At 40.2% G+C, this 27,964-nt stretch overlaps 1 protein-coding gene across 7 annotated transcripts in view; it reads left to right on the top strand.

Moving 5' to 3' along the window:
* AGAP1 (ArfGAP with GTPase domain, ankyrin repeat and PH domain 1) overlaps window positions 1-27,964 on the top strand; it is a 326,092-nt gene that overhangs the window by 225,976 nt on the left and 72,152 nt on the right. For all 7 annotated transcript variants that reach the window (XM_081203561.1, XM_081203562.1, XM_081203565.1 and 4 more), the window contains one exon: window positions 3,051-3,212. In XM_081203561.1, coding sequence (XP_081059687.1) covers window positions 3,051-3,212 — 162 coding nt within the window. The remainder of the gene's footprint in view (window positions 1-3,050; window positions 3,213-27,964) is intronic.

Genomic DNA, 27,964 nt, shown 5'->3' on the forward strand with positions numbered 1-27,964 from the left:
AAAAAATGGCTTTTATCATACATTTTTGCATGAATTTCCAATTTCGTTTTGTTTCTCCGGAGGTTTACACTCATCTATTTTCACGTGTTTCCTGGTGTCTGCTCACGAACAGAAGGAACCAGTATGTGTGTGAGTGGTTACAAATCTGAGAGAATTAGTGAAGGATGGTGATACCTCATTTCTGAATGGTCACAGAAAACCCTCTGGAAATGAAGGGCAGCAGGGAAATAATTGTTTGGTATATTTTTGTCTTGTTCCTGTTTTGTTTGGGAGTCTATATTCCTGAACCCTTATAAATCTTAACCCAGGCAGCCTAATTTTTTTGTTTTTTAAAAAATTGCTAGTGAGCATAATGTAGCTATAAATCCTGAAACTGATGACCATCATCAGAAAAGCTGCCTGTAGCTGCCATTAGTAGCTGCTGAGCTAATGATGGGCTGGGCAGATAATCATATGAAAGTTAATTGTAAGGTTTGATATGGCATCTTGTCAGCAGAGATAAGTTGTCACGTTTTCCACTTGAGCTGAAACTAAATGATTGTAAAATAAGTTATGAGTGTCCTTGGGCCTGTCTGCCAGAATGATGGCTAAGAATACATTCCTGGCCCATCAGTCTCAAGAAGCCGGTTTGATATTTATGCGAACTGAATGTTATTTTATTCTCCCTCTAGTCATGCTTGCCAGCTTCCCGAGTGAAAAGTGAAACTGCTTCTTTGACTCATACATCAAGTACTGAAGCTCAAATGTTGCACAGATTGTTATTATTATTGTTATTACTAGTGTTATATATATTTTTGAGGGTATGCATTGAACATTGATGCTCGATTAGGAAGAACTAATGGCTGAAATTGAACATACAGGATGGCTAGAGAACAGCCCATCTCAGCTCAGTGCGTTTTATGAGTTCTAGTGCTTCTGTCAAAGCTGGTTAGGCTGTGGAGTAATGAGGCGCTTGTTTCTTTTTAATTTGGTATGCTTCTTATATTTAATAGTAGCAGCCGTGGTCATCTGTTCTCACATTCAGTAATTGATACCAAATAAAATGTGTTATTTGTATTCAGTCAAGGGTATAAAATTGTATGCAGTGAGTTGAAGCTAGAACTCCTTTACAATTTTCAAGAGGTCACTTTTCAGTTTGAAGAATAAATTCCTTGTCAAGGAAGCATAGTAGTCAGAAATGGGGAAAGCGTGCATGTAAGCCTAGTGGACTTTAGTGGCTCATATTTTAAAGCAGACAAATGCAAAGTAACCTAGAATACTGGAAACTAGAATGCTCTGTGTTAATAGAGAAACAATGAAAGCCTAGTTCTACACCCCAGATTCACATTTCTTTTTCCAGATGAGGAGGGAAGCAAATACCTCAGGCTCTCTTCACTTTAGAGCTGTTTGACCCAGGAACAGCACACTATTATCTGAAAAGCATTGTACATCATAAAGACTTGCAGCAGCAAGTTCATTTTTCAGTCGGCCCTTCGCTAGAGAAGTTTTGTGTTGCTGCTGTAGGATATAAGGAGTGATCAGGCTTAAACAGATTCCTCTACATGAACCTGTGCTTGTCGATGAATTAAATGAGGCTAATGCAGGAATATCAAAAGAAGATAATACCCACCTCTTCCGTTTTAATAACAGGAAGGGTTCTGTGTTCAATTGAAGCATCATTTCAGTTCACTATATCTTAAATGGAGTTTAATATCACTTTTCTTCTCTCGGCACCTTATATATAAATACATAAATTAAAAATGTAGCAATATCAAAATATGACACAAAGCAATATTATGAATGTCAAGCAGAGGAAAGGAGAAAATGGCTTGTAAAATAGTATTTATTGGGTCAGTTAAGAGATTGATTTGGTGTGAAATAGTGTTCCACATTATGTTTTTTTAGAACAAATGCAGGTGAAGTGCCAGTTCTCAGGCAGTCAGGATTCAGATTGTTCCTCTGGATAATATCAGGCCTAACAGGTCTTTGCCAGACAGGTGGGAGCTTCCATGCCCCTGTTTCATCCGCTTTTAAGTAGTGAAGGCATTGATATAGGTAGCTGTAACCAAACACGAGAAGGGAAGAAGGATGCCCAATGTTCAGAGAAGCAAAAGGAGAAAAAATAGTGACTTCGAGGAAGAGCCACAATTTAGTGGTAGAACACATGCTTTGTATGTCGAAGGTCCTGGGTTCAACACCTGACACGCTTAGACAGGGCTAGGGAAAGACGGCTGCCTGGCATCCTGGAAAGCCAGTGCCTATGAACTAGATAGACCCAGTGGACTTTGCACACATCCCAATGAGCCACAGCAAATGGCTCTCCCCCTGGCACGCAGGGTTTCCCCATGGTGTTTTCCACACCTACAACATCTGTGCAGTTCAAGCAAGCCACACTACAGCTCACTGTGTTCTCTGAAACTAACCATTTGTTTGAAACAAATTAAGCAGGGTGGCTGGGGCAATAATAATAAACTTATTATTGTTATTTGATTTGGATGACACATCAAGCCCATACTATGGCTTGTTCGAGCCATTGGGATGGATGGATAGGCAGTGGGGAAAAGCCACACAGGGACCAGTGCAAGAGGGAGGAGGCACAATTAAAACATGGTTTAATGCACACTATGGGCTATTGTATTGTATCTTTTTCACATGTTTTGCTGGCAATCCAGTATATTTGTGCAGCTGATTATTCCTGCCTTAGTGTGGAACCTTACATATGTCCATATTGAAATTCATTTTGCCCATACTATCGGGGGAAATACCTATCATCATAGAATAGGATAATCTAGTCCAACCTCCCTGTAATGCAGGAATTACATTAGCCCAACGTGGGACTCAAACCCACAACCCTGAGAGTCTCCTGGTCTCCTGACTGAGCTATCTCAGTGTCATCTTCTGAACATTAAGAAGTTTTGAGTGAAAATTTTGATTTTTTTAAAAACTGGCTGTAATCAGTTGTTTTTTTAAAAAAAAATCAAATATACAAATGCTTGGTTTCTGCTTTTTGTTGAGAAAAAGAGATGTACCTTACCTCATGTTTTATTTTTGTTCCCTGTTCTGATTTACAGATACCGGCTTGGGAGATTCTGTGTGCTCCAGTCCAAGTATATCTAGCACCACAAGTACTAAGCCAGACCCTCCTCCTTCTCCTCATGCAAACAGAAAAAAGCATCGCAGGAAGAAAAGCACAAGCAATTTTAAAGCTGATGGTATCTCAGGCAGTGCCGAAGGTATCTATTTTATATTTTCACGAGGTACAAACACTCTGTTTTGACACATCTGAAGTAGTTTTCATGTGGGCTTGGACTTAGGTTTGGGTTTTTTTGGGAGGGGCAGTGTTTACTGCTTGCTTGCTATAATGTCTTAATGATAGTAAAAAGTAAATCTTTCCTACCATTTTTTAGAGACTAACCATCTTGTAAATGTAGTTGACCAGTTTCATCTGCAGTCCTATACCTACTTTACCTAACAACTGAGAGCAAGATTATGTTGAAATCTCGTGATTTTATTCCAAGAAATACTTTTGTGTCATGCCATATTTTTCCTGTTAAGTAATTTTTGTTTTTATGTTTTCCTGTGAGTTTTATTCATGTTGCTGCAAGCTAACTTTATTCAACAAATTAGTCAAGAAATTGCTTGTGTCATGATTATGTTGATGGGAACAGCTTTTTTGGGTAACTTAAGAGTGTCTCTAGAAGTGGGTCAGTTCCGTGAGCAACTGCTCTCTCACACAGTCATTTAGGATATCTAGAAAAGTTTCCTCTTTCTGGTATTTGGAGCACACACTTACCTGTCTGCTGGTGGGTAATTGAAGTCACCTATTGCTACAGTTGTTCTTTTGGATGCCTCTTTGATTTCATTGTCCAGCTCAATATCATCCTGAACATTTTGGTCTGGGGGATTCACAGTATTAAATAACTCTTGGCGCCTGGTATCGCCACCAGCAATAATTCCGTGGAGGAGTCAGCACCTTTTGGTATTTCTTCCATTTAATTTCATTCATTAGGCTTATGGACTTTATGAGCAACACTACCTCCAGTAAACCCTTCCTATGGAGCTTGTATCCAGAGATAACTGTGTCCCACTGGTTCCCTTCATTCCAGCAGGTTCCATTACATGCACTATATCTGTGTGGTCCTCGAAGGCCAAGCACTTCAGTTCCCCAAATTGATTTGGGGGCTTCTAGCAATAGTATATAAACATTAGTGTATCTCTCCAAATGTCTTTGGCACTTGTTTTTAGTCTACGGTGCTTTGGATTCTCTATAAATTGCTAGTATGTGTCCCTGCATTCTCAATACCTACTTCTCCCATTTAAACAAGCATACTTTTTTTTTTAACCTTCTTTCATCTTTGGCGGAAGATTGATTTTAAACTGGACCCTCCTCAGCTCCTGTCAGCTTTCCCTCAGGAATCGGTTTTCAAACTGCTCTGCCCCCCTTTTAATGCTAAAAGTGGCAGCAGTCTGCTTCAGTCTTGACTTAAGTAGATTCCCTCCCATTTGTCTAAGCTTGACAATGTTCCGAGGACCAGGAGCTCATTGCACAATGTGGTTTCTGTTCAGCAGGCAGATGGCCATACCTGCAACAATCGGTGCAACGCACTGGAATGCCCTCACTCCCTTGCTGACGTTTGCATATGTCTTTTTGTAATTTATGGAGTTAATGTACTTATGAGCTTGGTATTTGCTAGGTCAAAGGGCTGAACTCACACAATTGCTTAACTTGCCCAATAGCTTAATATTTTGTCACCTGCTTCATTGCTGTGCAGTTCCATATGTATATACCTTGCTACCTTTCCCTAGCTGCTAATGCAGACAATGAGATCAGGCAGTTTGGCTCAAATTCCAAAGAGTTGGAATTTGAAAGGTGACTGGCTTTAGATCAGTATAGCACCTTGGGAATAGGCAGTGGGTGTTGAGTTAACTGGGTAATAACTCCCCGTGAAAATTCCTTCATCCTTCCTTGTGCAAAATTCTTTTTTATTTTTAAATAATTATAACTTATTTGTATCTAAATCAAATACTGAAACTTTCAGCTATGTCAATTTTTCACCTTTAAAAAAAACCTACAACCCTTGGTAGAATAAAGAAATTGAGGGGAAATACTGAGGTTTTTAAAAGTGCAAGTTACACTGAGGTTTTAAGTTGTAACTTAAAACTCTAGCAGTGATAAACTGAACTAGTCTTCAACTAATTTTAAAATGAACTGAAAGCTTAACATTTGGCCAAGTATTTTTCCACTTAAACATCCTCTCAACATTTTTAACATAGGAAAGCATATGCACTGAGCATGATCCAGAATCTAGGTGGTCCTTTTTATTATTCCTAACTAGCTAATCAACTAAACAATAATATATTGGTAGGCTTTTCTTTGACCATTTCTCTAAAGTTGGGATTTCTAGGTTTCTTGAAGCTTTCTTGATAAGGGAGAACCGAAAACCAGGTTTCTACCATATTATAATCTCTAGGATTTAACTCTTGAGCTATAAATTCTCATAGTGTAGCTCCTAGCACACTGTGCTTTTATCAGTTTTCCACTGATGCTTCAATGGGTTAGTAGTCAAGACTGCTTGACTTTTCTACTAGCTTGATGTTTTGTCGCTGTAGGCCTCTTTGTCAGGTGGGCCTCCCTCGAGTTTGTGGAGCGGGATCCTTCACTAGGTGGTTCTAGTTTTGTATGTAAAATATGCTCAGACATAACACTGAACTAACCCCTGGCTTAGCTGAAGGAGAATGGGAGCAGCAAAACCCAGAGGAGGAGCAAAATAACTGCATTCGTCTCTCTCAAACACATTCTGAACCAGACTGGACGCAGGTAAGAGCTCAACGTCAAGCCTACCAAGTGGCGATAGAGACGGCAAAGAGGACCATTTATTTCATGGGATGCTGGGAACAGTGGATTGGGTATTTCCTCTCATGACCTCAGGCAGGAGCAAAGGCTTGTGGGAGGCAGGCACATCCTCAGTTTTTTCTCCTGCCTCACTTAGCAGGTTGTTTCTGCTGGCTCTCCTGCTTCTGCAGATAAGTTTTCAGTTTTTGATCTCATTTTATTGTTGCTTTATTTTCCCTAGTTTTCCTTAGTTTTAGCAACTTACTTTGAGTCTTACAAATGTGTGTGTGTGTATTCCAAAAAATATTTTGTCCTGCCCATTTGTTTGCCTTAGCAACCTTAGTTCTTCCTATTTTTCGTTTATTTAGTTTACTCTCTTGCAGAGCGTCCCTGTATATTGCTCTCTTACAGAGTTGCTAAATGTGCTCTTTTTTTTCACGCTGTGGCTTCGTTTTGCCACGCACCAGTTTATTGATCAGATTTAAAGATAAATGGAGGGAGATTCTACCCGAGGCTTTTCACAACCGCGGCTCACTTTCAGTAGCCGCTGGCTCCATATCACCACCTCATTTTTTGGTGATTTCTACAGTCTTTAGCCTTTATTTCCTGTATCATTTCAGGCTTCATAAGGCTTCATATTGACTGCTCTCCTGGTCCATGGTACGGCAGAAGGAGCTGGGGTTATTATTCCTCAGCAGTATATTCTCCTCCCAGTTCGCAGTCGCACTGGTAGACTGCTTCTGAACCTCCTAGTTAAGGAGTGATTCAATTGTTTATTATTATTTACACTTACTAGTCTGCGGCTTGCAGTCTGTTTCCTCCTAGTCCGCTTGTGACGACATTGGAGAGACGTATTTTTGTGCCTCTTCCCATAGTCCACTTTTGCGGCATTGGAAGTGAATTCTGCTCAGTTTTCCCGTGTGTGGCTGCGTTCAGAACAATTTCATTTATTTGATACAGTGGATGGGGCACTTTGATACAAAGCATAAATTGTATGAAAATGGTAATTATTTACAAAAAATTAATGGGGAAAAAATTTATTGTGAGAGATCATAATCAGTCTTACAATTTGTTATTTAAAATCTAAATTACGTATCAAAACTAACAGTGTTTCACAGATATCATAGACTTTATGGCAGGTTTTCTTAACAAAACATTAAAAAATATTTTTAAAAAACATAAAAACTTATATTAATCTTTCCTCAAACATCTATACATTTAAAAAAAACTTTTTAAAAATATAAGAACTCACATTAGGTAGACAAAAAATAGTAATTTAACAAAATGCTTATAAAAAATAAGATAATTACTTAACATTTAACTTATATTGCACATCATATCCACTGAAGTCAAAAGAAAAAGTATAAAGAGATGGTGTTCGAGATGTGCCCTTTGAGAAATTTGGTTTTGGCAACTGCAAAACAACATCCTTGAAATCAACGCTTGCCTTATCTTCTACAATGGGGAAGACAAACATACAAGATCCTGGTTTTTTCCTGAGATATGACACTTGATAATCAGTCATATTATATTTAGAAATTACTTTGGCCACATAGTAAACAACAGTTTTTTCTTTTCAAATTTCATGAGTATGAAATCAGTTTTGAGATTTCATGCAAACTTGTATATTGGGGCACTATTGTACATTAGCGGGGCACTTTTATACGCATCAGTGTGCCCCGTGTCTTAAGGTATCAAAGTGCCCCAAGTGACATTTTCAGAAAACTAACAATTATTAATAAAACCACTGAACTTATTTAGAAATCATGTGTAATCCTGGTTACTGAGTGGGATAACTTACCTTTGGTACTTTTAAATCTTAACTAAATGACATAAAACAGCGTTGGAAAACTTTTACATTTCACATAATTTTTTAGTTGGCTGCGCTAAAAACACACCTACTCTCGTCAAACGCCAACAGCAAACTGGCGGGCAGCGCAGTCGCAACTGTTATACTCACACAGGTATAGACACGTTTTAGTGATGTCACGACACGAATAACATTTCTCGATATTGAAATATTGTTGGTGTATCAATGTGCCCCTTGCCTCAATGTGCCCCACCTCCCCCTATATTGGGAATGGCTCCAAAACCTGCCTTTGAGAGTCCAGTTTCTTGGCTCCAACATGGTCTGATAAATGGCCTTTGACCAAATGATTTAAAACATCACATTTCCACCATTTCTTTGATTTTAGGTTCTGGTGGTTGTGCTTCGTTGTCACAAAATCTGCTAATCAAAAGTTTCCTCAAAGGAACTGCATTACAGCATCCTCCGGTAGCTCATTGTTTTTGCCATGGAACTTACATTCTGTTCTGTCAGCGCTGCAATGGCCTCCATTTGAACCGCTATGCCAAATCTCATTAAATAACCTTTCTTTAAAGTCCTATTTGTGGTTGTGATAACTTCAGCGAGAAGGGTTTTATAACTGTCAGCCTTGTCGGTAGCAAGCATTTATGCATCTTCCATAGGGATAAGGTGGTCTTGTGTACAGATCCCTCCTTTCTACCAAAAGTTCTTACAAAATTCCACATTCAACAGGAACTTTCTCCTGACTCTTGTCCTGATCCAAAATATCCTTTGGGAAAGGTTTGCACTCCTTGGATGTCCACAGAGCATTAAAAGTGTATATACACCGGACTCAAGTCATTAGAAAGAGGAATTCTTTGTATCTTTCATCCTTCCTCTTAGGAGGAATGGGTCACTTCAGCTACTGTAGCTAGATGGATTAGGGCATGCATTTCCTTAGCTTACGATACTATGAAATTGCCCCAACCATCTCATAATTCCACTAGGTCAGCCTCCATTTCTGCTGCCTTTATGGCTAATGCCCCTTTAACTAGGCGTTATAAATTAGACCTAATGTCTTCAACGGAAACAGCTTTTGGTCGTACAGTGTACACCAAGTTTTGTAATCAGTGTGTCAGCAGTGTGGACCAACCCAGTTATTGGGAAGGGCTGTGGTATGTCCCAATCCATTGTTCCCAGCATCCCATGAAATAAACAGAATGAATGGCTTAGCTGAAGTGTAGATTTATGAATTGGGGACTCGGGACAGTGGAACCCTCCCTATGATGGTTTGCAGTCTCACTCATTTTTTTTCCTTTAAAAGGGGTGCTATTGTTGCTTCTATTTTATTGATTTATGAGCCAGGAGGCAGGCTGCTATTCCTATTTCAGGTGCTTCGGTGAACATTACTGCTTGGCGAATCTGAAAAACTGAGGACGATGTGCCTGTCTCCCACAAGTGTTTGCTCCTGACTGAGGTTATGTGAGAGGAAATGCCAAATCCGCTGTCCCCAGTATCCCTTATTCACAAATCTACACTTCAGATAATCCAGTCATTCTTTCCTCACTGCCTCCATTGCATCTGCAGAAAACAGCAACAAAAGACTCTTTCTGGTGGTTTGCAAGCTTAATGGAACCACCTTTTCCATCGGGGCCTGGTAAGGACCCCAAGATCTCCTGCAATGATTGTGCAAAGTTTTTTGCAGATAAAGTCTCTGAGATTCATAAAGAGGTAGACTCCACCGTGGAAGCAGAGCTGGGGTGGGAGAGTGCTAGGTTCGAGTCCTGTCTGGTCAAGTTGCATGGGATCAGTTCTAATGTTACCTCCAAGGATGTGGACAGGCTGCTTGGACAAGTGAAACTGACCACCTTTCTCCTTGATCCTTGCCCATCCTGGCTCATAAAAGTGAGCCACGAAGGCCTGGGCAATGGGCTCTGTGGGGTGGTGACCCGCTGAAAGAGACGGTTATTAAACCACTTCTTAAAAAAACATCTTCGGACCCAGCCAATACGGCCAACTATCGCTCAGTCTCAAAACTTCCATTCTCGGGCAAGGTGATTGAGCGGGTGGTTGCTGAACAACTCCAGGCACGCCTGGAGGATGCAGCCCATTTGGATCCCTCCCAGTTGGGATTCAGGCCTCATCATGGGACTGAAACTGCTTTGGTTGTGCTGGTCGATGATCTCTGGCAGGCTAGGGACAAAGGTGAAATCTGTTTCCTAGTTCTGCTGGATCTCTCAGTGGCCTTTAACACCACTGACCATGACATCCTTCTGGTCCATCTAGAGGAGCTGGGGGCACTGTTATGCAATGATTCCACTCCTTCCTCCTGGGCCATGTCCAGAATTCATTTGCTGCAACTAATACTTTTGCTCAAGAGGAATAAAGCAACAAGCATACAGAACAACAAAAAGAGTTTGTACTCACACAACAGTAGTGTTTATAGTGGTTTAGCATGAATGCACAGATAGCTCCCGCTTCGCTCCTCCCCGAGCAGGATCAGGAACACCAAGTCATGATCCTTGGCTTAGCATTACATCCAGAACAGGGTTTTAACCACAATGTTAAACCTAGGGTTATTCTTTAAGTTGTGGGAATGACCCGCAGACCAACTCCTGTAACTGAACATTTCATTTACCGTCTTTTAGGAGATATAAAAGTGGCCTATCATAGTACTCCTTGGAAACAGAGGGGTAGAAATTCATAAAACCAAAACTGAATCCACAGAGTTTCACCTTTAAGCAAGGCACAAAGGTCACTAGTTGGGAAACTGTCAGTGCCGGTTGTCACAGCCTATCTGACATAAAAGGATTGCTGTTGAAAGGCCACTATGTTGATGCTGAGGAGTGGAAGACAAGGGAAGAGAAACTCATCTATTGTTTTAACCCACTTCATTGCAGACTAAACAAGTTGAAAGCTTTCTTCTGGTCTTTCAATTCTTGTTAACTTCAGGGTCAGGAGAGGATGCAAGTAACACCTCCTTCCCAGTAGGAAGGAAGAATATTGTGGTAGCCAACAGGAAAGCAGATTCTTGGAAGGGCAAGTACTGTACTGGAATGAAGTGATTTATATTGCTCACACTTGCATAGCTAGCAAGCCTGAAGCAGGAAACTATAGAATAAAGCTTAACTCTCTGTTCTGTTGGATACAGGTAGCTTGCTGGCATTGCATTAGTGTGGGGGAGTTTACTGGTGCTGTAAGAAAGCACCACAGGTTTTCAAAGACTGCAGTAATGATTCCCCATCTAGTTGTTAGGATATGGCAGTTAAGAATATTGCAGAGGGTTCATTCAGGGTGTTTTTGAGTGGTTGTTCAAGGTGTTTTATCTGTTTGCTTATTACCTATCGGGTGTAGAATTCTGGAAATGTGTTGCATCTGAAACTGATTTGTATTGCAGTAGCAAGGTTCCCACCCCCACTCCTTTGATTTATCATTTATTACCATCAGATAAACTACCCTTAAGTTTAAGTTTTGAAAGCAGTTAGGTGCACAAAGTATTACTGGGAATTTGTTTTGTTTGGCACACATAAAGGTAAAGGGACCCCTGACCATTAGGTCCAGTCGTGGCTGACTCTGGGGTTGCGGTGCTCATCTCGCTTTATTGGCCGAGGAGCCGGCGTACAGCTTCTGGTTCATGTGGCCAGCATGACTAAGCCGCTTCTGGCGAACCAGAGCAGCGCACAGAAATGCTGTTCACCTTCCCCCCGGAGTGGTACCTATTTATCTACTTGCACTTTGACGTGCTTTCGAACTGCTAGGTTGGCAGGAGCAGGGACCAAGCAACGGGAGCTCGAACCACCGACCTTCTGATCGGCAAGTCCTAGGCTCTGTGGTTTAACCAACAGCGCCACCCGTGTCTGTATGTATGGCACACATACTGTACAATAAAAGCCATTTCCTTCATAGGCAGAATTCACAGTGGTCTTGCCTCAGTAGCTGTCTCCATGCAGCCATCCCATTCAAACTTCACAGTGCATCAAGTCACTTGTACATCAGCAGAGCTGGATGATCTATGCCACAATTCAGGTCTGGTGTCAGGAGTGGTATCTGCACTACAGTGCCTTCAGCCTGGTGGCTGACTTTGGAGACACAAGGCATCCCACCCTCCCATTTCTGCCACGTCAGAGCTGCTGCTTCCCACAGTGCACAGACTGCCTTTGGATTCACTTCATATGCCTTTTTAGGTCTATTTCAGCTTTAATTTGTGGAGCTACTTTGTGAAAGAGAATCCATTCAGACTCCCTTCACAAGCAACACCTTTAAAATGTGCAAAGTTATTATTATTTATCTAAAACAAAACAGCTGCTTCAAGAGCTACTCATTGTGCATCAGTTAACAGTTACTGTGACACACAGCATATATAGCTTATTAATTTCTAATCTGTTATTACAGTGTGCTGCTTTTATTGAAAATTGGATTTATAGCGCATTTCTTATCTGGCCCATGTTTAGTGTGTAACTTGCTTAATCAAATCATTATGCAGTTCATAATATGGAGTTGTAGAAAATGTATGTGTGTGTTGGAAGGGACCCCAAGGGCCATCTAGCCTAACCCCCGCAATACAGGAATCTCCACATGACAGACGGCTAACATCAAAGCTTTCAAGTCCACCACCTTCCAAGGGAGCGTGTTCCATTATTTTTGTTGAGTATCTAAAAATAGTTCTGATATTCTTGTGCCTTAATTCCAGGAAAAATCTTGAAGCAGACTGACTGCTTGTATGTATTTGCTGCTTCTACTTGGAGTAGTAGCTTCCTTTACTGAGCAAAGAGCTTGGTGGAGGGAGAAATAAGTAGCATAGGTCTTGATGTCAGTGCTATTGTAAAGAGGGACATTCAGAGAATCCATACCAATGTTTATTTCAAGTTCCCAATCACTCGGTCTTCTCCAAAAATGAAAGAAAAAAGTATATTGTTAGATTCTAATAAAGTTTTCTTTAAATTCCTGGTTGTCAGAATTAGTCGCCCACATACTTCCTATACAGTCTTCTATTTTTGTCATGCATTTAGACCCTTGGCTAGCCAACTAGTCTGTACTGCAAGTCCTCCTACCTTTCCCACCATAGGTCTGGCTTATAAGAGCTATGTGCTAAATTCAGCACGTATATGAAAGAATTGAATTAAGTAGAAAGGCAACTTGAGTTTACTAGTCTTCCCTTCCCAAAGTAATGAAAGATTCTTTGTAAGTAGAAAATTGGCCATTTGCCTGTGAGTTAATAGGTTTTCATATAGCAAAGCTTATCAGATGATTAATTTAATGGCAAAAAATCAGATGATAAAAATACTGAGCACAACTTAATTCTGTTTAATTTTTAAGAAAGCAAGCAAAATGAAATTGAGTTTCTCTTAAGATGATTTAAGATGATTTCTGTTTTTTCTTAAAAGTGCCTTTTTAGTTGCCACACAGTGATGTGATCATTATCTGTCACCTCATCGCCTTGCTGCCTCAATACGCAGTAAAATAAAAAAAAGGGGGACCAGAGAAGCTTGTGAAGTATGACTTCCTATCCCAAGACTCATTGCCTGCGATTCGTACCGCTTGACAGTAATGATCTTATTACAGTACTCTGGACCTTGAAGAGATTTCATGAGGAGAGTGAAAGGACGTGCCTCCATGTAATCAAGTGGCGCTGAATATTCCACGCGTTTTTGATCACATACTGATTGGGCACAGTTTTAGCCCATCTTCTAGTCAATTATGCATGGCCCCTTGTGCTCTTGTGATAGTCAGAAACATTGATAGCGGTTGTCTGGGTTTTGGCAGCCAGCCAGCGGTTTGAAGTGCCTTATGCGTAGTCATTCCAGGATAAGTGCTTTTTAGTTAGAATTGATTACCTTTCTTTAGGTTTTGCTTAATAGCAAAACTGCATTGGAGAGGGCTTCAGGTGAAAAATGGACATATTAGCCATTTAGAGTATCTGAACTCCTAGTCAATTTTTTAGCCTTCCCTTGTTTCTATCTAATTTATATTTAATGGTGTAATGTTTAGTAATATTTAAAATATTTCTTCTCGGTTGCTCCCAAACATACAACTTGAACTTTGGACCATCAGTTTTTAGATTTAACAAATTAATCAACTGTAATTTTTAATATACTGAAGGATTTGCTGGTATCTGCTGAGCTGACCTCTTAATTTTCTAATCCTCTAATAATAGGATTCAGATGTTACTGCTTTTGAGTCGTTCCGATATTTTGAGATTTTGGTCATATAAATATTGTGGCCCTTATAATAATAATAATGATAATAATGATAATAATGATAATAATTTATTATTTATACCCCACCCATCTGGCTGGGTTTCCCTTGATGTTGGCCTCAACAAAATCAATGAAAATTCCTTGATATAGTAATAGTGCTCACAGAAGCCTAGCACCAAATATTTTAAAGAAATAAAACTACCTTCCAGTGAATCAGACCTCACCTGGAGTACTGTGTCCAGTTCTGGGCACCACAATTCAAGAAGGACACTGACAAACTGGAATGTGTCCAGAGGAGGGCAACCAAAATGGTCAAAGGCCTGGAAACGATGCCTTATGAGGAACGGCTAAGGGAGCTGGGCATGTTTAGGCTGGAGAAGAGGAGGTTAAGGGGTGATATGATAGCCATGTTCAAATATATAAAAGGATGTCACATAGAGGAGGGAGAAAGGTTGTTTTCTGCTGCTCCAGAGAAGCGGACCCGGAGCAATGGATCCAAACTACAAGAAAGAAGATTCCACCTAAACATTAGGAAGAACTTCCTGACAGTAAGAGCTGTTCGACAGTGGAATTTGCTGCCAAGGAGTGTGGTGGAGTCTCCTTCTTTGGAGGTCTTTAAGCAGAGGCTTGACAACCATATGTCAGGAGTGCTCTGATGGTGTTTCCTGCTTGGCAGGGGGTTGGACTCGATGGCCCTTGTGGTCTCTTCCAACTCTATGATTCTATGATTATGATTCTATGAAACTGTTTAGCCAGTATCAGACTTGGATGCTGAGGGAGGGCTGAGGATACAGCCCTTGGCAACTATCCAGGGCTCTTTTATTATACATAGAATATAGTGTTATCAGTGCTGTTGATATCCAACTTATATCTGATCAGTTTGTAATGGTTGACCTTTTGATCCCTTAACTAAGAACGATAGACTGGTTGAAGATGAATACACTGAAACTGAATCTAAGAAGCACTACTAGTAGGAGCTCCAGGTGAACCTGAAGGAGGTGATTATCTCTCTAAAAGATCAGGTACACCACTTGAGAAGGGTACCAAACCTACCAGTTATCCTGTGGAGCTTAATAGTAGAAACAGCAAAGTGCCTACCATTGTTTTTTACCAATGACTTCTCAAGTTCTGCCTGTAACACTTCTTGGAGAGCAGGGAAGCTGCCATCACCATTCATGCGTTAGTACCTTCCCAAATTAATGACTGTATGGCTGGACAAAACACAGGGCTGCATTTTGAAGGTCATCTGAAAACAAGTTGATGCCGAAATCTGTGGTGCTTCTTTGGATCTCCATGAATCTTTCCTTAAATGGTGTGATGCGCGGGTAGCAAAGGCACAGCCTTGCTCTGTTTATTTTCACTCCATGAAGGGAGATGTTCCCTAAGTAGGACCAGTAGAGCACAATGGTGTTTATTTTCATACACTTTTTCCCCCCTTGTGCTCTGTTTTTTTCTACATTATATTTTATATTTCTCTAGGTCTCCTCCATCTCTCTAGAAGACTTATTCTCCCAAGCTTTTTAAAGGGCTTTTACAGGCCCTTGAAGCTTTTGAGAATTTCTGAGACTTGGGCACAGAATGTCTTAAGATCTGTCTGTGCTGTGAGAGTCATGTAGTATGGCGGATTTCACACTATTGGAGCAGGCATCAATTCGTACAGAGCAGTTCGCTAAAGTGGCCTTTGGTAAGCGCATACCTTGTGGAAAGTGAATGTATGTGAAGTGCTTTGAACAATCAAGTGCTATAGGAATGCTGAGTAACATTCAATGTCATGAGTTTCTAGAAAAAAGTGACTGCTAAATTGTTTGAGACCTGGTTTAGAATGTTTATTTGATTTTAGTTTTGACTTGAGTAAAAGTAAACAAAATTTGAAAAGTATTCCATGTTCATTTTACAAGTAACTATCCCAAGAGTTTTTTTCCAGTAGCAGGTTGAACTGAAGTACAGTGGTACCTTGGTTTATGAACTTAATCCATTCTGGAAGTCTGTTCTTAAATCGAACCCGTTCTTAAACCAACTGGTGCCTGTGGGTGCCATGGTGCCTGTTCACAGCCTTCTTTGTCACCCCTGGGTAGGGCCCCCAGACTCCGGGCTTCTATTATTATTATTATTATTATTATTATTATTATTATTATTATTATTTAAATAAAAGTACAGTGGTACCTCAGGTTACATACACTTCAGGTTACAGACTCTGCTAACCCAGAAATAGTGCGTCAGGTTAAGAACTTTGCTTCAGGGTGAGAACAGAAATCGGGCTCCGGCGGTGCGGCAGCAGCGGGAGACCCCGTTAGCTAAAGTGGTGCTTCAGATTAAGAACAGTTTCAGGTTAAGTACGGACCTCTGGAATGAATTAAGTACTTAACCTGAGGTACCACTGTAGGCCTCTACTTCTAAGAAGAAAGTTATGAAGCAAAATGTGCAGGAAACCTCCTAAGCAGTTTCTGTGAAATGAGCCAGCCTGGCTGCTCTCACCTGTCAGTGTTATTAGCTGATGAGTGAACTAAGAGCTGTAAGAATGCTTTTTTAAAAGAACAATAACCCTACTGCTTCTTCCCCCCACTCTCCCTTAGTGCACCTTTCCTGCTTCTGTCTGATTTTCTAGTAGTCCTTGGACTCTCCATAGTTTGCCCTTCCTTTTTTCCTAGCAGCTAGGATGCATCTGTTCCAATGGTCTGAGAGCAGATACTCTGCAAATACTAGGTGGGTTAATTAATCCCCTTCCCAAATGGCAACTGCAAAATATGAAAATTTTGCAAAGTGGCTTAGGCATGTCTCCTGCTGAACATGAGCAGAAGTCTGAGCACTCCTTAAGAATTCATTGTATAATTACAGTACAATTGTATACATATCTACTCAAAAATAAGCTTCTTTGTGTTTAATAGGGCAACCTATGGTTTGGTTTAGCATTGGCTCATTTTGTTACTGACAACCCCAGAATGCTCTCAAATTTGAAATTGTCAAGAAAGGCTGGCAAACTCTGGTTTAGGGTGCTGCTTTTTCTTTTTCTTGGAAGAACACTGGTTTTCTAAACACTGGTAAAACTTTTCTGTTTGTTTGTTTTTTCCTTAAGGAGGAAATAGGTTTTTGAAAATGTAAGGTTGAGGTGGTTTATAAATAATGCTGGTGCACCTTTTAGCACATTGCTCTTTTTTCTGAATGAGTGACTTCAGCCATTTTGGGGGCATATAGAATCAACCAAGAGGTTGCTGTAAATGGGCTCCTTATAAATATAAAACTCCATTTCTTATTCATCATGTTTCAAAGGAAGCTGCATCCTTTTGCTCTTCCACATGCAAGATGGAATTTGTGGCACACAGGCAAGGAATGTAATATTGCATTACAACGTAACAAACAACCTTGACAGGACAGTATGATGCTGCAGTTCTGATGTTGCCATCAAGGAAATCTATAAACTATACTGAGCTTTCTAAAATCATTAATGCGCTACTAGTATTGATGATTTCATTTCTTTGCTACGAAGAGCATGGCCTTTTAGCTAACATGCTGCAAACTGCAGCTTATAGTTTTTATGATATTCCTATTTCTTTCCATACTCTCTCTGCTTCCACCCAAAATCCATTGCATAAATTGATCTGGGGATCAGCCTTGATAAAATACCAGTCTTCAGCCCCTCACAACATCATAGCTGTATTGTTAGCTGTTCTTGATTATTTGGATGCTCTGGCAGAAGCTGCCACCTCTGAGTTGGAGGTGCAGGGAGATTAACTGGCGTCTGTCCAATCATTCGTCATACAAATAACAGTGCCAGTAGAGTGAAATACTATAAATCATTTCCCCCCAGGATTGAAACCTTTTATCAGTTGTGTCAGTTTCATTATTCAATAAGCGATTAGTAACAGCCATTGTCATTTAGCCATTTAGTTAACAACTCACAGCTTTTGGTGGCAAGGAAATGGTTTGACACTAGATTCTGATACAAAGGGAGATTTTAATATCTATCTGTCCAAATGAAGTGCAGGTAAACCTGCTAGTCAGTTACTTAATGCTGTCGTGTTTAACACGAGAAACTAAACTTTCTGTGATGCTGTGGTTATGGCTTGTGACATTTGGTGTTTGACAGTGAATTAAGTTGCTTTACATACTTTCAACAATTTAATCTGGTCATGTAATTTAATGCTAAAACCTGCAAATACTAGAGTATTAGCTATTATCCTCCCTAGGTCACAAAGTCTATTGCCTAACATTAATTGTCCTTTCCTGATTTAGTTTGCTCACTTACATGCAGTTTTGCCAACACAATCAGCTGCTAAGCCCTGTGGCCCTAGATCATATCAGGAAATAGTATTTCTTGTCACTGGTGTCTGCCTTCATTTCCTTGTGTGATCTTTCCCTACGCCCTACGTCAGGCATTGGCAAACTTGGCCCTCCAGATGTTTTGGAACTACAACTCCCATCATCCCTAATCACTGGTCCTGTTAGCTAGGGGTGATAGGAGTTGTAGCCCCAAAACATCTGGAGGGCCAAGTTTGCCTATGCCTGCCCTATGTTAAGTGATGGTAGGAGGTGAAGAGAAGGGAGCCCTTACAGAGAAAGTAATGAGGAACAATCATCCCATCTGAGGTGAGAAGGCATGGTGGCAAAGCTAATCCTTTGCTGCCACAGCTGTGTCCGCACCACACTAATCTCCCCATCACTTTCCCCTCTCGGTTACTGGCAGTGACTTCCGTGTTGAGAAGCCAGGTGAGCAATTTCAACTCACTGTCCCGTGACTACTATCTAGAATGAACAGTTCCACTAATCTAAGGAGGACCTGCAATGGTGTCACCAGCCTCAAATGGTAAACTATATCTAGGCTTTGTGGAGTTCTAACACATGCAATAGAGTCTTTTTACCCTGTCAGTGCCTAGGGAGAGATTTCAGTCTCAACAAGATCAACACCACAAATGCATTCTCAGTTCCTAAGTTAATATAAAAATAAATTGACGGGTCCAAAAGGCTGATGGTATCTGTGTATGTCTTTATGCAGAAGGACAACTGTTTGACCAGCAACTGTTCTGAATAAGGCAAGCTTGGAATTCTTAGGTTTTTCAGAAGCCTGAATCCATTTTAGGATTTTGATCTGTCCTAATAGCAGCAGATCTGAGCCCATCCTACACTTCCTCTCCCATGATGTAAGCTCATTACAGATGAAGTAACTTGTCAAGGGTGTCCACTTGGAAAAGCTAAGCTTAGAAATTTACAGGATAAACGCAACAGAGCAAATGCAATATGCTCTTATTTTCCAGTTTTTGAAACTGGTGGTCCAGTGATCACAGTCAAGTAATTATGGGCCTTTTTAGATGGCATGTCTACTCATCATTAAATAATTATACCTTTAATTAGTTTCCTTAGCTGATCATTGCCTTTGAAATTTGATAGTATAATTTAAAGCTACCATAAAGAGACATTTTAGATGGCTAAAGAGTTTTCTGTATTTATAAAGGATCTGCAGTGCTCCACTGTAGAGAAAGCCCTGAAATGAACAATCCAACTGCATTGAATGGGTTTGTCAGTCTAGTAGCATAGCATTTAGTTTTATGGAAAAAAATAGAAATCCAGATTACAGAACAAACACCTTTTTATATTTTTCTTGTTTTAATATGTCCACTTTGATGTTTTAATACTAACCTAGAAATATGTAATGTTAATACATTGAATTAAGTTGAGATTTGCGGGGGTGGAGTGGGAATAAGTAGAATGCCTTAAAAACTTCTTGCCTAATTAGGCTGTATTATTTTTATCCCCCCCCCCATTTTTAAGTATACATAGATGGGGAACCTGGGCACCAAATTATTGAAAGAGCAGTATGATACTCAAATATAAGTGAACCAACAAATTGAAGTGGAATACAAAGAAGGAAGGTATGAGGAGGTCTGGGGAAATAAGCGTAAGGAAGATATGGTATGGAAAATTATTTGTTTTTTAACAACTATAAGTGAAGAGTCTTAACTAAATAAAAGTTGGCCTTACAACAAAATGTCTTCCATCATCACCACAAAAATAAATAATAAATTTACGCAGATCTAATGCGCACACCTCAATTTTCAAAACCTTGAAACCAAAAACGTATTTGCTGGTGCCATCAAGTCTAATGTGCACCCTAATTTTTGCAACATAATTTGGCCAAAAAAGGTGCACATTACATTTAAGTAAATATGGTAAGTTAGGAGGGCTCCAGCCATGACTTGGGCAAGCCAACTCACTCTGCTCCCCTCTGCCCACCTTTTCCCTTGGTTTTCTTTACTAAGATGCCAAAATACCATCTCTTTAAAACACGGATATCTAAGAATGAAGTTGCCTTTGGAGTTTAGTAATGTATTTTAAGTGGATATGCATGTTTATAAGCTTTACATTTAAAAAGCAGTCAGAAAACATGCTATATTGCTGCCTGGATATCTCTTGAATTTATTTAATCACTTCTGACATTCCCATAGCTGTTGTGTGTTACTGGGGGTGGGGATTGTGTTCCTGGAGCTTATAGTAGTCAGTATTTGATTCACTGAATATGTCTGTTTCTAAACAACTCATTCCCACACAGTGTCCCAGTTTGCACATAATGCGAAACCAAACCATGTCTTTACATGAACATGCTTAGAGAGGAGACTGCAGCTGCTTTGTTCTGCTGCTGCTGAGTTCCTGTAGCCAACTCATAATAATAATAATAATAATAATAATAATAATAATAATAATAATAATTTATTATTTATACCCCGCCCATCTAGCTGGGTTTCCCCAGCCACTCTGGGCGGCTTCCAAAAGAATATTAAAATACTGTGATACATCAAACATTAAAAGCTTCCCTAAACAGGGCTGCCTTCAGATGTCTTCTAAAAGTCTGGTAGTTGTTGTTCTCTTTGACATCTGGTGGGAGGGCGTTCCACAGGGAAGGTGCCACTACCGAGAAGGCCCTCTGCCTGGTTCCCTGTAACTTGGCTTCTCGCAGTGAGGGAACCGCCAGAAGGCCCTCGGTGCTGGACCTCAGTGTCTGGGTAGAACGATGGAGGTGGAGACGCTCCTTCAGGTATACTGGACCGAGGCCGTTTAGGGCTTTAAAGGTCAACACCAGCACTTTGAATTGTGCTCGGAAACGTACTGGGAGCCAATGTAGGTCTTTCAAGACCGGTGTTATATGGTCTCGGCAGCCGCTCCCAGTCACCAGTCTGGCTGCTGCATTCTGGATTAGTTGTAGTTTCTGGGTCACCTTCAAAGGTAGCCCCACGTAGAGCGCATTGCAGTAATCCAAGCGGGAGATAACCAGAGCATGCACCACTCTGGCGAGGTTTGTTCTAGCATGTAGTCTGAACCTGGGCTCATGGTCTGTCTCACTTCAGGCAATCCATGAGCTGCAAATCAAGAGGAAACCTTACTTTACATTTTGTGGTTTGTTTGGAATGAGACAAACCACAAATATGGGCCCAGACCAGTGCCGTACCTACCGGGGGTGGGGTTGCCCTGGATGAAGCCTCCAGAGGGGAATCATCGAATCTTGCAGCCTGTGTGTGCATGTGAGCAAATACATGGGGGGGGGCTGCCAAACGGGGTCTTTTTTAAGCCTAGTTTTGCCCCTAGTCCATACAACATGCTAAGCCCAAAGTTTGCAGTAGCAGCAGGAGCTCATGTGTTCATGCTGTCATAGTTTGGCTTACCATACATGTGAACTGGTTCACTGCTGTTGCCCTTATACTATATAAAAGAAGGTGTACCTGTTTTGTAGAATGCATTGCTGAATTGTACAAAATCATCTCTACATAGCTATAACTCCTGAGAAATTATTCTCTAATTTATAGAAGCATAGTAAGAATACTCTTAAGACAAAAGGACAAGGTTATTATTTTAATAATGATTGCCCTTGTTAGTGCTGTGATCTTAAATTATTTCTCTCTGAACAGCCTCGTATTTATGTGAAACTTGCTTTATTTATAGAAATGTACCTCATACAATAACATTCAAATGTGGTCTTGTGTGTGTGTGACCTTAGATTTCCTTACTGCATTGAAACCTTCTTCAGAAAGGAAAATAGTATGAATGAATTGGGTTATTTATTTTGTGGTGATATTTCCCAGATATGAGTGGCATTCTGGCTTGATCACAGCCCCTTTTATCCAGTCTAGGTGAAAGATCCTATTATTTCTCATAATTGATGCTGAGGGCTGTGGCGTTCCTCTTTTAATCAGCTCTGTTCAGCACACTCCAGGGATGTAATTCATGCACACTTTAACACCCAACATGGCTGACAAGGCTTAGACACACAACCTAACGGCTACATCATTTTTTAATCAGCTATCTGAGAACTATTTATCTAATCACCAAAGGACGCCGTCAAATTGAGATCAGTGATGACACTAACAAGTTTTGTTAATGATAAGGGATTGTAGAATATTTTTGTTTTGCTAGCAAACTGCAAGGAATAGTTATTTTAAATATAGATTAAATATTAAATACAGAAGAATATGCCAGACATTGTGGTTTCTGAACCATATGTACTAATGAAGAGTGCTAAAATAATAAAATTGTTGATATTCCTGAAAATCCTAAATTTTAAATGGAAAAATCACATGAATAGTCATGTCATGAAAAGTTTGAACACAAATTCTGAGGTATCTTTGAAGCAGTAAATTTCTTTCAGGTGTAATTAGAACATTTCTTTCAATGCTTCATGTAAACTGATCTTAGATTTGTTCAAATGATTTAAAAAAAAAACTTCCCAATTTGCTTTCCATTACTACCTTTGTATTTTTTATGAACTTGGCTTTATTTATTTCTTAATGTTACAGTTTGTTTTCTATTGTGTTTTCTATAAGCTGCTTTAAGTGTCTCCTTTGTAAGTGGTAGACTGTTGGGAATCAATACCTTGATATATAATCTTTGGCAAGTGTTTGGTTCCTTCCATACTAGCCCATTGCTCTGGAACTGCCATTGTTTATTAACTGTATTTCTGGAGTATCCTGATAATGATGTTGCAGCTTAGTGCATTGTAGTGTTTTCTGTGTTACCTTCCTCTGTTTTTTTAGATCTGATACATGATGATTTTTTGGTAATAACAGAATTGCAGCATCAGCCCTACCTACTGTGTGTAGACAAAGCACTACTGGAGCTTTTAAAGGTGCCTGAATCTTTAATTAAGCAATGCTCATTTCATGTTTTCTGTTTGCTCATGACTTGGGGAATGATGAGCAAGTCAGATCTGAAACAGTGGTTCAGGATACTTCATTCCATTTTCTCTCTTGCCTTGTTTTCAAGTGAGGTATCCAAGTTAGTCAAGCATTTCATGGCTACAGATCATGCTCTATCTCCCTTGGGCTGTTTTCAAGGTGTGTCCCCCCCCCCCAATCCTTAGGGTTTTAATTAACATTAAAAACTTTTAATTAACATTGCTTGGAATCTTTGCTGAATGTGTAAACATTATAGGAGGATCTTGGCCATGGAGATGGCATGGCTTGAAAATATAGCACTATATTAAGTGCTTGTGTGAAACCTCTTATAATTCTGCTTCTCATTAACGGTGGGAAAGCAAAGCTTCAATATTGCTAAAGAAGCCTAGTGTGGAAGCAAACCTAGTTCTTTTGCATTGCATGTTCTTTGCCCTTTAAAACCATTAAGGCAGAACCTCTGGTTTAAAATATAGACTGCAAATCATACTTGCCCCATCTAAAAATGAGCACTAAAAATCCAGATTAATTTTCTATCTGTTTGGAGATTCCATATGGCAGGATCTCCCCCAACCAACTCCTGGTCTAATACCGTATATGCTGCCTCTGGACATCTTATCTTGCAGTCCTCTTTTACTAACAAAGATACAGAATTTCATCCTGATCTGAAAGGTGATAAAACAGGAAGTTGTGGAGATATTCCTTGATTTTAAAATGCAAATATAGCTTTCAGACAATCTGGACTGTTGGCTTTGCTCTTTGCCTTCTGTAACAACAGAGGACATATCTGTTCCATCTTCAGATATGTGAAGGCCGCTATTGCATTCCCCTTTAATTGTCTTCTCCAGGCTAAACATACCAGCTCTTTTAGCTGTTCTTCGCAGGATTTGGTTTCCAGTCCCTTCACCATTCTAGTTGCACTCCTTTGGACACGCTTCACTTTTTTTCAATATCATTCTCAAAAGTGTAGTGCCCAAAATTGTATTTGGTACACTAAATGCTGCCTGACTCGTGCAAAATAGAGCAGATAAATAAAACCATACTGGATAGTCAAGCAAAATCCTACCAACTTCCAATTCTTACATAGAGCAGCTTCTTCCCAAAAAGGCTCTCAGCTCTTCATAATTTATTGTCTCACTGTCTATAGAAATTCAGGTAGCTAGCCGTGTTGTTCTGATGCAGATGAAATAAATTTAAAAAATGTCCAGTAGCACCTTAGAGACCAACTAAGTTTGTTCTGGGTATAGGCTTTCGTGTGCATGCACACTTCTTCAGATACACTGAAACAGAAGTCACCAGACCCTTATATATAGTGGGGTGCAGTTTTTTCAGAAGGGTAGGAGGGTGGGGTGGGGTTTTTCCCTTCTGAGGAAAAACCCACCCCACCCTCCCACTATATATAAGGGTCTGGTGACTTCTGTTTCATTGTATCTGAAGAAGTGTGCATGCACACGAAAGCCTATACCCAGAACAAACTTAGTTGGTCTCTAAAGTGCTACTGGACAATTTTTTATTTTTATTTATTTATTTTGTCTATATAAATGTTGGGCACTTGTGATTTTCTGCTGGCCTGAACTCAGTAAAGGGTTTCCTGGTTTAAATGAAAGAAAAGGTAAGCAATTTATTTGATCCATTTTGTAACAGTTTTGTACAATGTTGTGGACCTGTTATGAAACATATGGAAACCATCTATAAGCCTTGTGCCTATTTAGTATTGAAAACTGTCATGTTCAGGAAGGGGGAATAACTGAACCGTGGGGAGCAGAGTACCTGTCCTCACCTTGGCCTCAGTCAGGAGCCATACGAGTGCAGTAGAGCTCTTGCTTCATTTTCCAAAATACATATACCACATCTTATATTTAAATAATCCCATGTGGTATAGTCTTAGAAAATGTAAACAGAAGTCATTCTTTAGTGTGCCTATATTGGGGCTCATAAGATCATACCTCCAGATACCAATCCAAAGATCCTCCTCTCACAAACACATTATAAAAGCTGACAAAGGCAGCTGCTTGATTGGCAGTTCTGTTTACTACAATCAGCCCCTTATCCAGCAGGACGTGTGATGTAAGCAAGTCTGCTCTGGACCACATATCACTCTTGCTACTGACTAATAATTATTAGAAGAGTGTCCTGTTCTTCAGATAAAAAGGTACAAACAGTAAAGGAAATGAATTGTCCAATCAATATGAAATGTTTTAACTACAAGAACATGCAATATAAATTACCCTTCTTTATATCAAGTAAATATGGATATTTTCCATATAACTAGCAGTGAATATACATAAGAATATTCTTGTGCAACTAACTTTTTAATTGCTTCGGCTATACTGGCAACTGAGTTCAGAATATTGAACAGGCAAATTTTCTTGTAGTGAACAGTTTGTAGCATTTAAAAAGAGCCCATTCACTTAAAATAGTTAAGAGTGAGGCTGACAATATTAAGCTTTTAAGAAATAATGATAGTGTTTTGGCAATTACGATTACAAATCTTGTGCAGGAAGAAAGGAGCAGTTTTGCAACTTTAGTCTTCAATCAGAACCCATCAGCCCATGTAATCCTTTGTACTACTGGCAGGAAAGAGAAAGGAACTTTGACCTTAGGTTGAGACCTAAGAAGCTGAGTGGGAAGACAGCTGAGGAGAGAAGACTGGTCTAAGGAACAGAAACATGGAGTTAAGTGTAAGCTATAGGTATAGCTTTTGTAAGTAGATGCGGTAGCAGGACTGTCTTCCTTGAAGGTGGTACTGCTGCCTTGCATAACTGAATAATTCATTTAAAGCCCCAGCCAACCCCTGCACATAGGGCCGGCCCACCCATGAGGCAAGGTGAGGCAACCACCTTGGGTGGCAGGATCCACAAGGGCAGCAGATTTGATCTCCAAAGTATGCCTCACCCATTGCTGCTGTCACAGTAGGAGCAACTGCTGTGGTACACTCATTGGAGGCCAGATCTGCTACCTCCTTGGCAGGCCTGCCGGTGCTGCCTCTACAGTGGACTCTTGGTGAATAGGAGGAGCTGCTGGTCTCCTCCCGCCCCTAGGAGTGTGGGGGAGACCATCAGCAGTGCCTCCTCTTTGCTGAGAGGCTGCTGTGCAATGCCACCTCCACACCTCTAGGAAAGAAAAGGCAGGGGCTGCCTTCTGAGATCTCCACCCATCCACCATTCACCGGCCACAGCCTTTGATTCCCCCTTCAACTGTTGGGTAAGGTAGATTTGATTCCACCCCAACCCTGCTTTCCCCTGATGTAGATCTTCACGCACCCTGGCAGAGGGGAGGTTGCCATTTTGTGGTTCGCCTCTTGGGCCTGTCATGCCTGCGTGTAGGAAACCAGATATTGGAGGAAAGGCCTCTAGCTTTCCTTCTTCCTGGCATGCTATTTTATAATACAGGGACTTTTTTGTTTGAAAGAGCCTGCAGTCTAAATTGGTGTAATGGAAGTTCACCATTTTATCTGGTTTTTGTGAGAGCCAGACCATAGAATCCTGTGTTGGGGGGAAATGAGGGAACCATAAAATGACTCATTTTTGTTTTGTTCCCGTCCTCCTCCTTGCTGTGTTCTACAAATGGAGGATTGGAACAAGACTTCTCATCAGGCATGACAAAGCCATGTGCTTTTAAAATATACTGCAGGGAAGAGGCCCTAGTGTCGTGAGCAGCCAGAGAACCTGGGCATGGGAACTTGCTATGTGGCTCCAGGGACAGAAAGGGAGCATCTGGTGGCTATGGACCTGGGAGGGAAGAGGACTATGTTGCAAAGAGACGCATCAGTCTCAACTAACCAGTGAGATAGGTAGCTGCAAGAGTCTTACATGCTAATCTTACTTTACTGGACAAGTCTCTTTCGACAAAATGATGCTAAATTGTTCCTATCGCAGTTCAGTGTGGATATGCTTTAGCACCATTCATGTATTTTACATGTCTAAATTAGGAAAGCTTTTTTTAATTGAAAAATTAGGACTACAATGTTCAGAATTGAATTAATTTAGAAATAAATGGAAACTGAACTTGTAGCATGTAATACAGTGGTACCTCAGGTTACAGACGCTTCAGGTAACATACGCTTCAGGTTACACACTCCGCTAACCCAGAAATAGTACCTCAGGTTAAGAACTTTGCTTCAGGGTGAGAACAGAAATCGCACGCGCACAGCGGCAGCGGAAGGCCCCATTAGCTAAAGTGGTACCTCAGGTTAAGAACAGTTTTAAGTACTCTGGTTGAGGTACCACTGTAGTGTATTTTTTCATACATATGGAAGGCTATATTGAACTAGTTATAAAACAGTAACTAGATTTTATGCAGTTATTAAACATAAATTTATTTTGGTTTGATGTTTCAGATACAGACATACAAATGCCTAATAGCATTAACGTGAGAGATTATTAATGAGTTCATGATTACTGTTACTTGGAAATAACATGCCAAAATAAAGACAGTCTCCTAATTGTCATGTGAGTTTCTGAGCAAAGACCATTTGAGTTGTTCCCATAACTCAACCTTTTGAAGGTTGCCTTTGACTTTTTCTGGTGGGAACATGTGGTGCTAGCCAAGAGAGCATAGCACTGCTGATAACTGCCAGGGTAATTGATGTTGCAAATTTCAGAAACATATTTTGTCTGCTAAATATTCATTTTTTAAAAGAAAAAGGAATGACACTTGACACATCAAAGTTGATCATTTCATCAACAGGCTAACAGAGAATAAAGCTGAAGATTTAGTTCTTTTATATTGATACCAGTCCTTTAATATGTGATTGAAACATGAAAAACTATAGAAGATGGAGCCAATTGGGAAAGGGGTTTTATGTACTGCAGATTTTCTCCTTGGCAGCAGGGTGCTGTGCCTAGACATTACCTATTTATATGTAAATTTTCAGGAATAAAAGTTTTCAACAGGTGAATTTAGACCCCACACTGCATAATTCCTACTGAGGTTTCCCAAATCTTTTCTAAGAGAAAAGCTGTAATACTTTAAAAATCTCTCTCTTAATTTTTATATATAGACAAGATTAACTGCT

The sequence above is a fragment of the Podarcis bocagei genome (genome assembly GCF_964188305.1).
Source record: "Podarcis bocagei genome assembly, chromosome: 1".
Classification (NCBI taxonomy): Eukaryota; Metazoa; Chordata; class Lepidosauria; order Squamata; family Lacertidae; genus Podarcis; species Podarcis bocagei.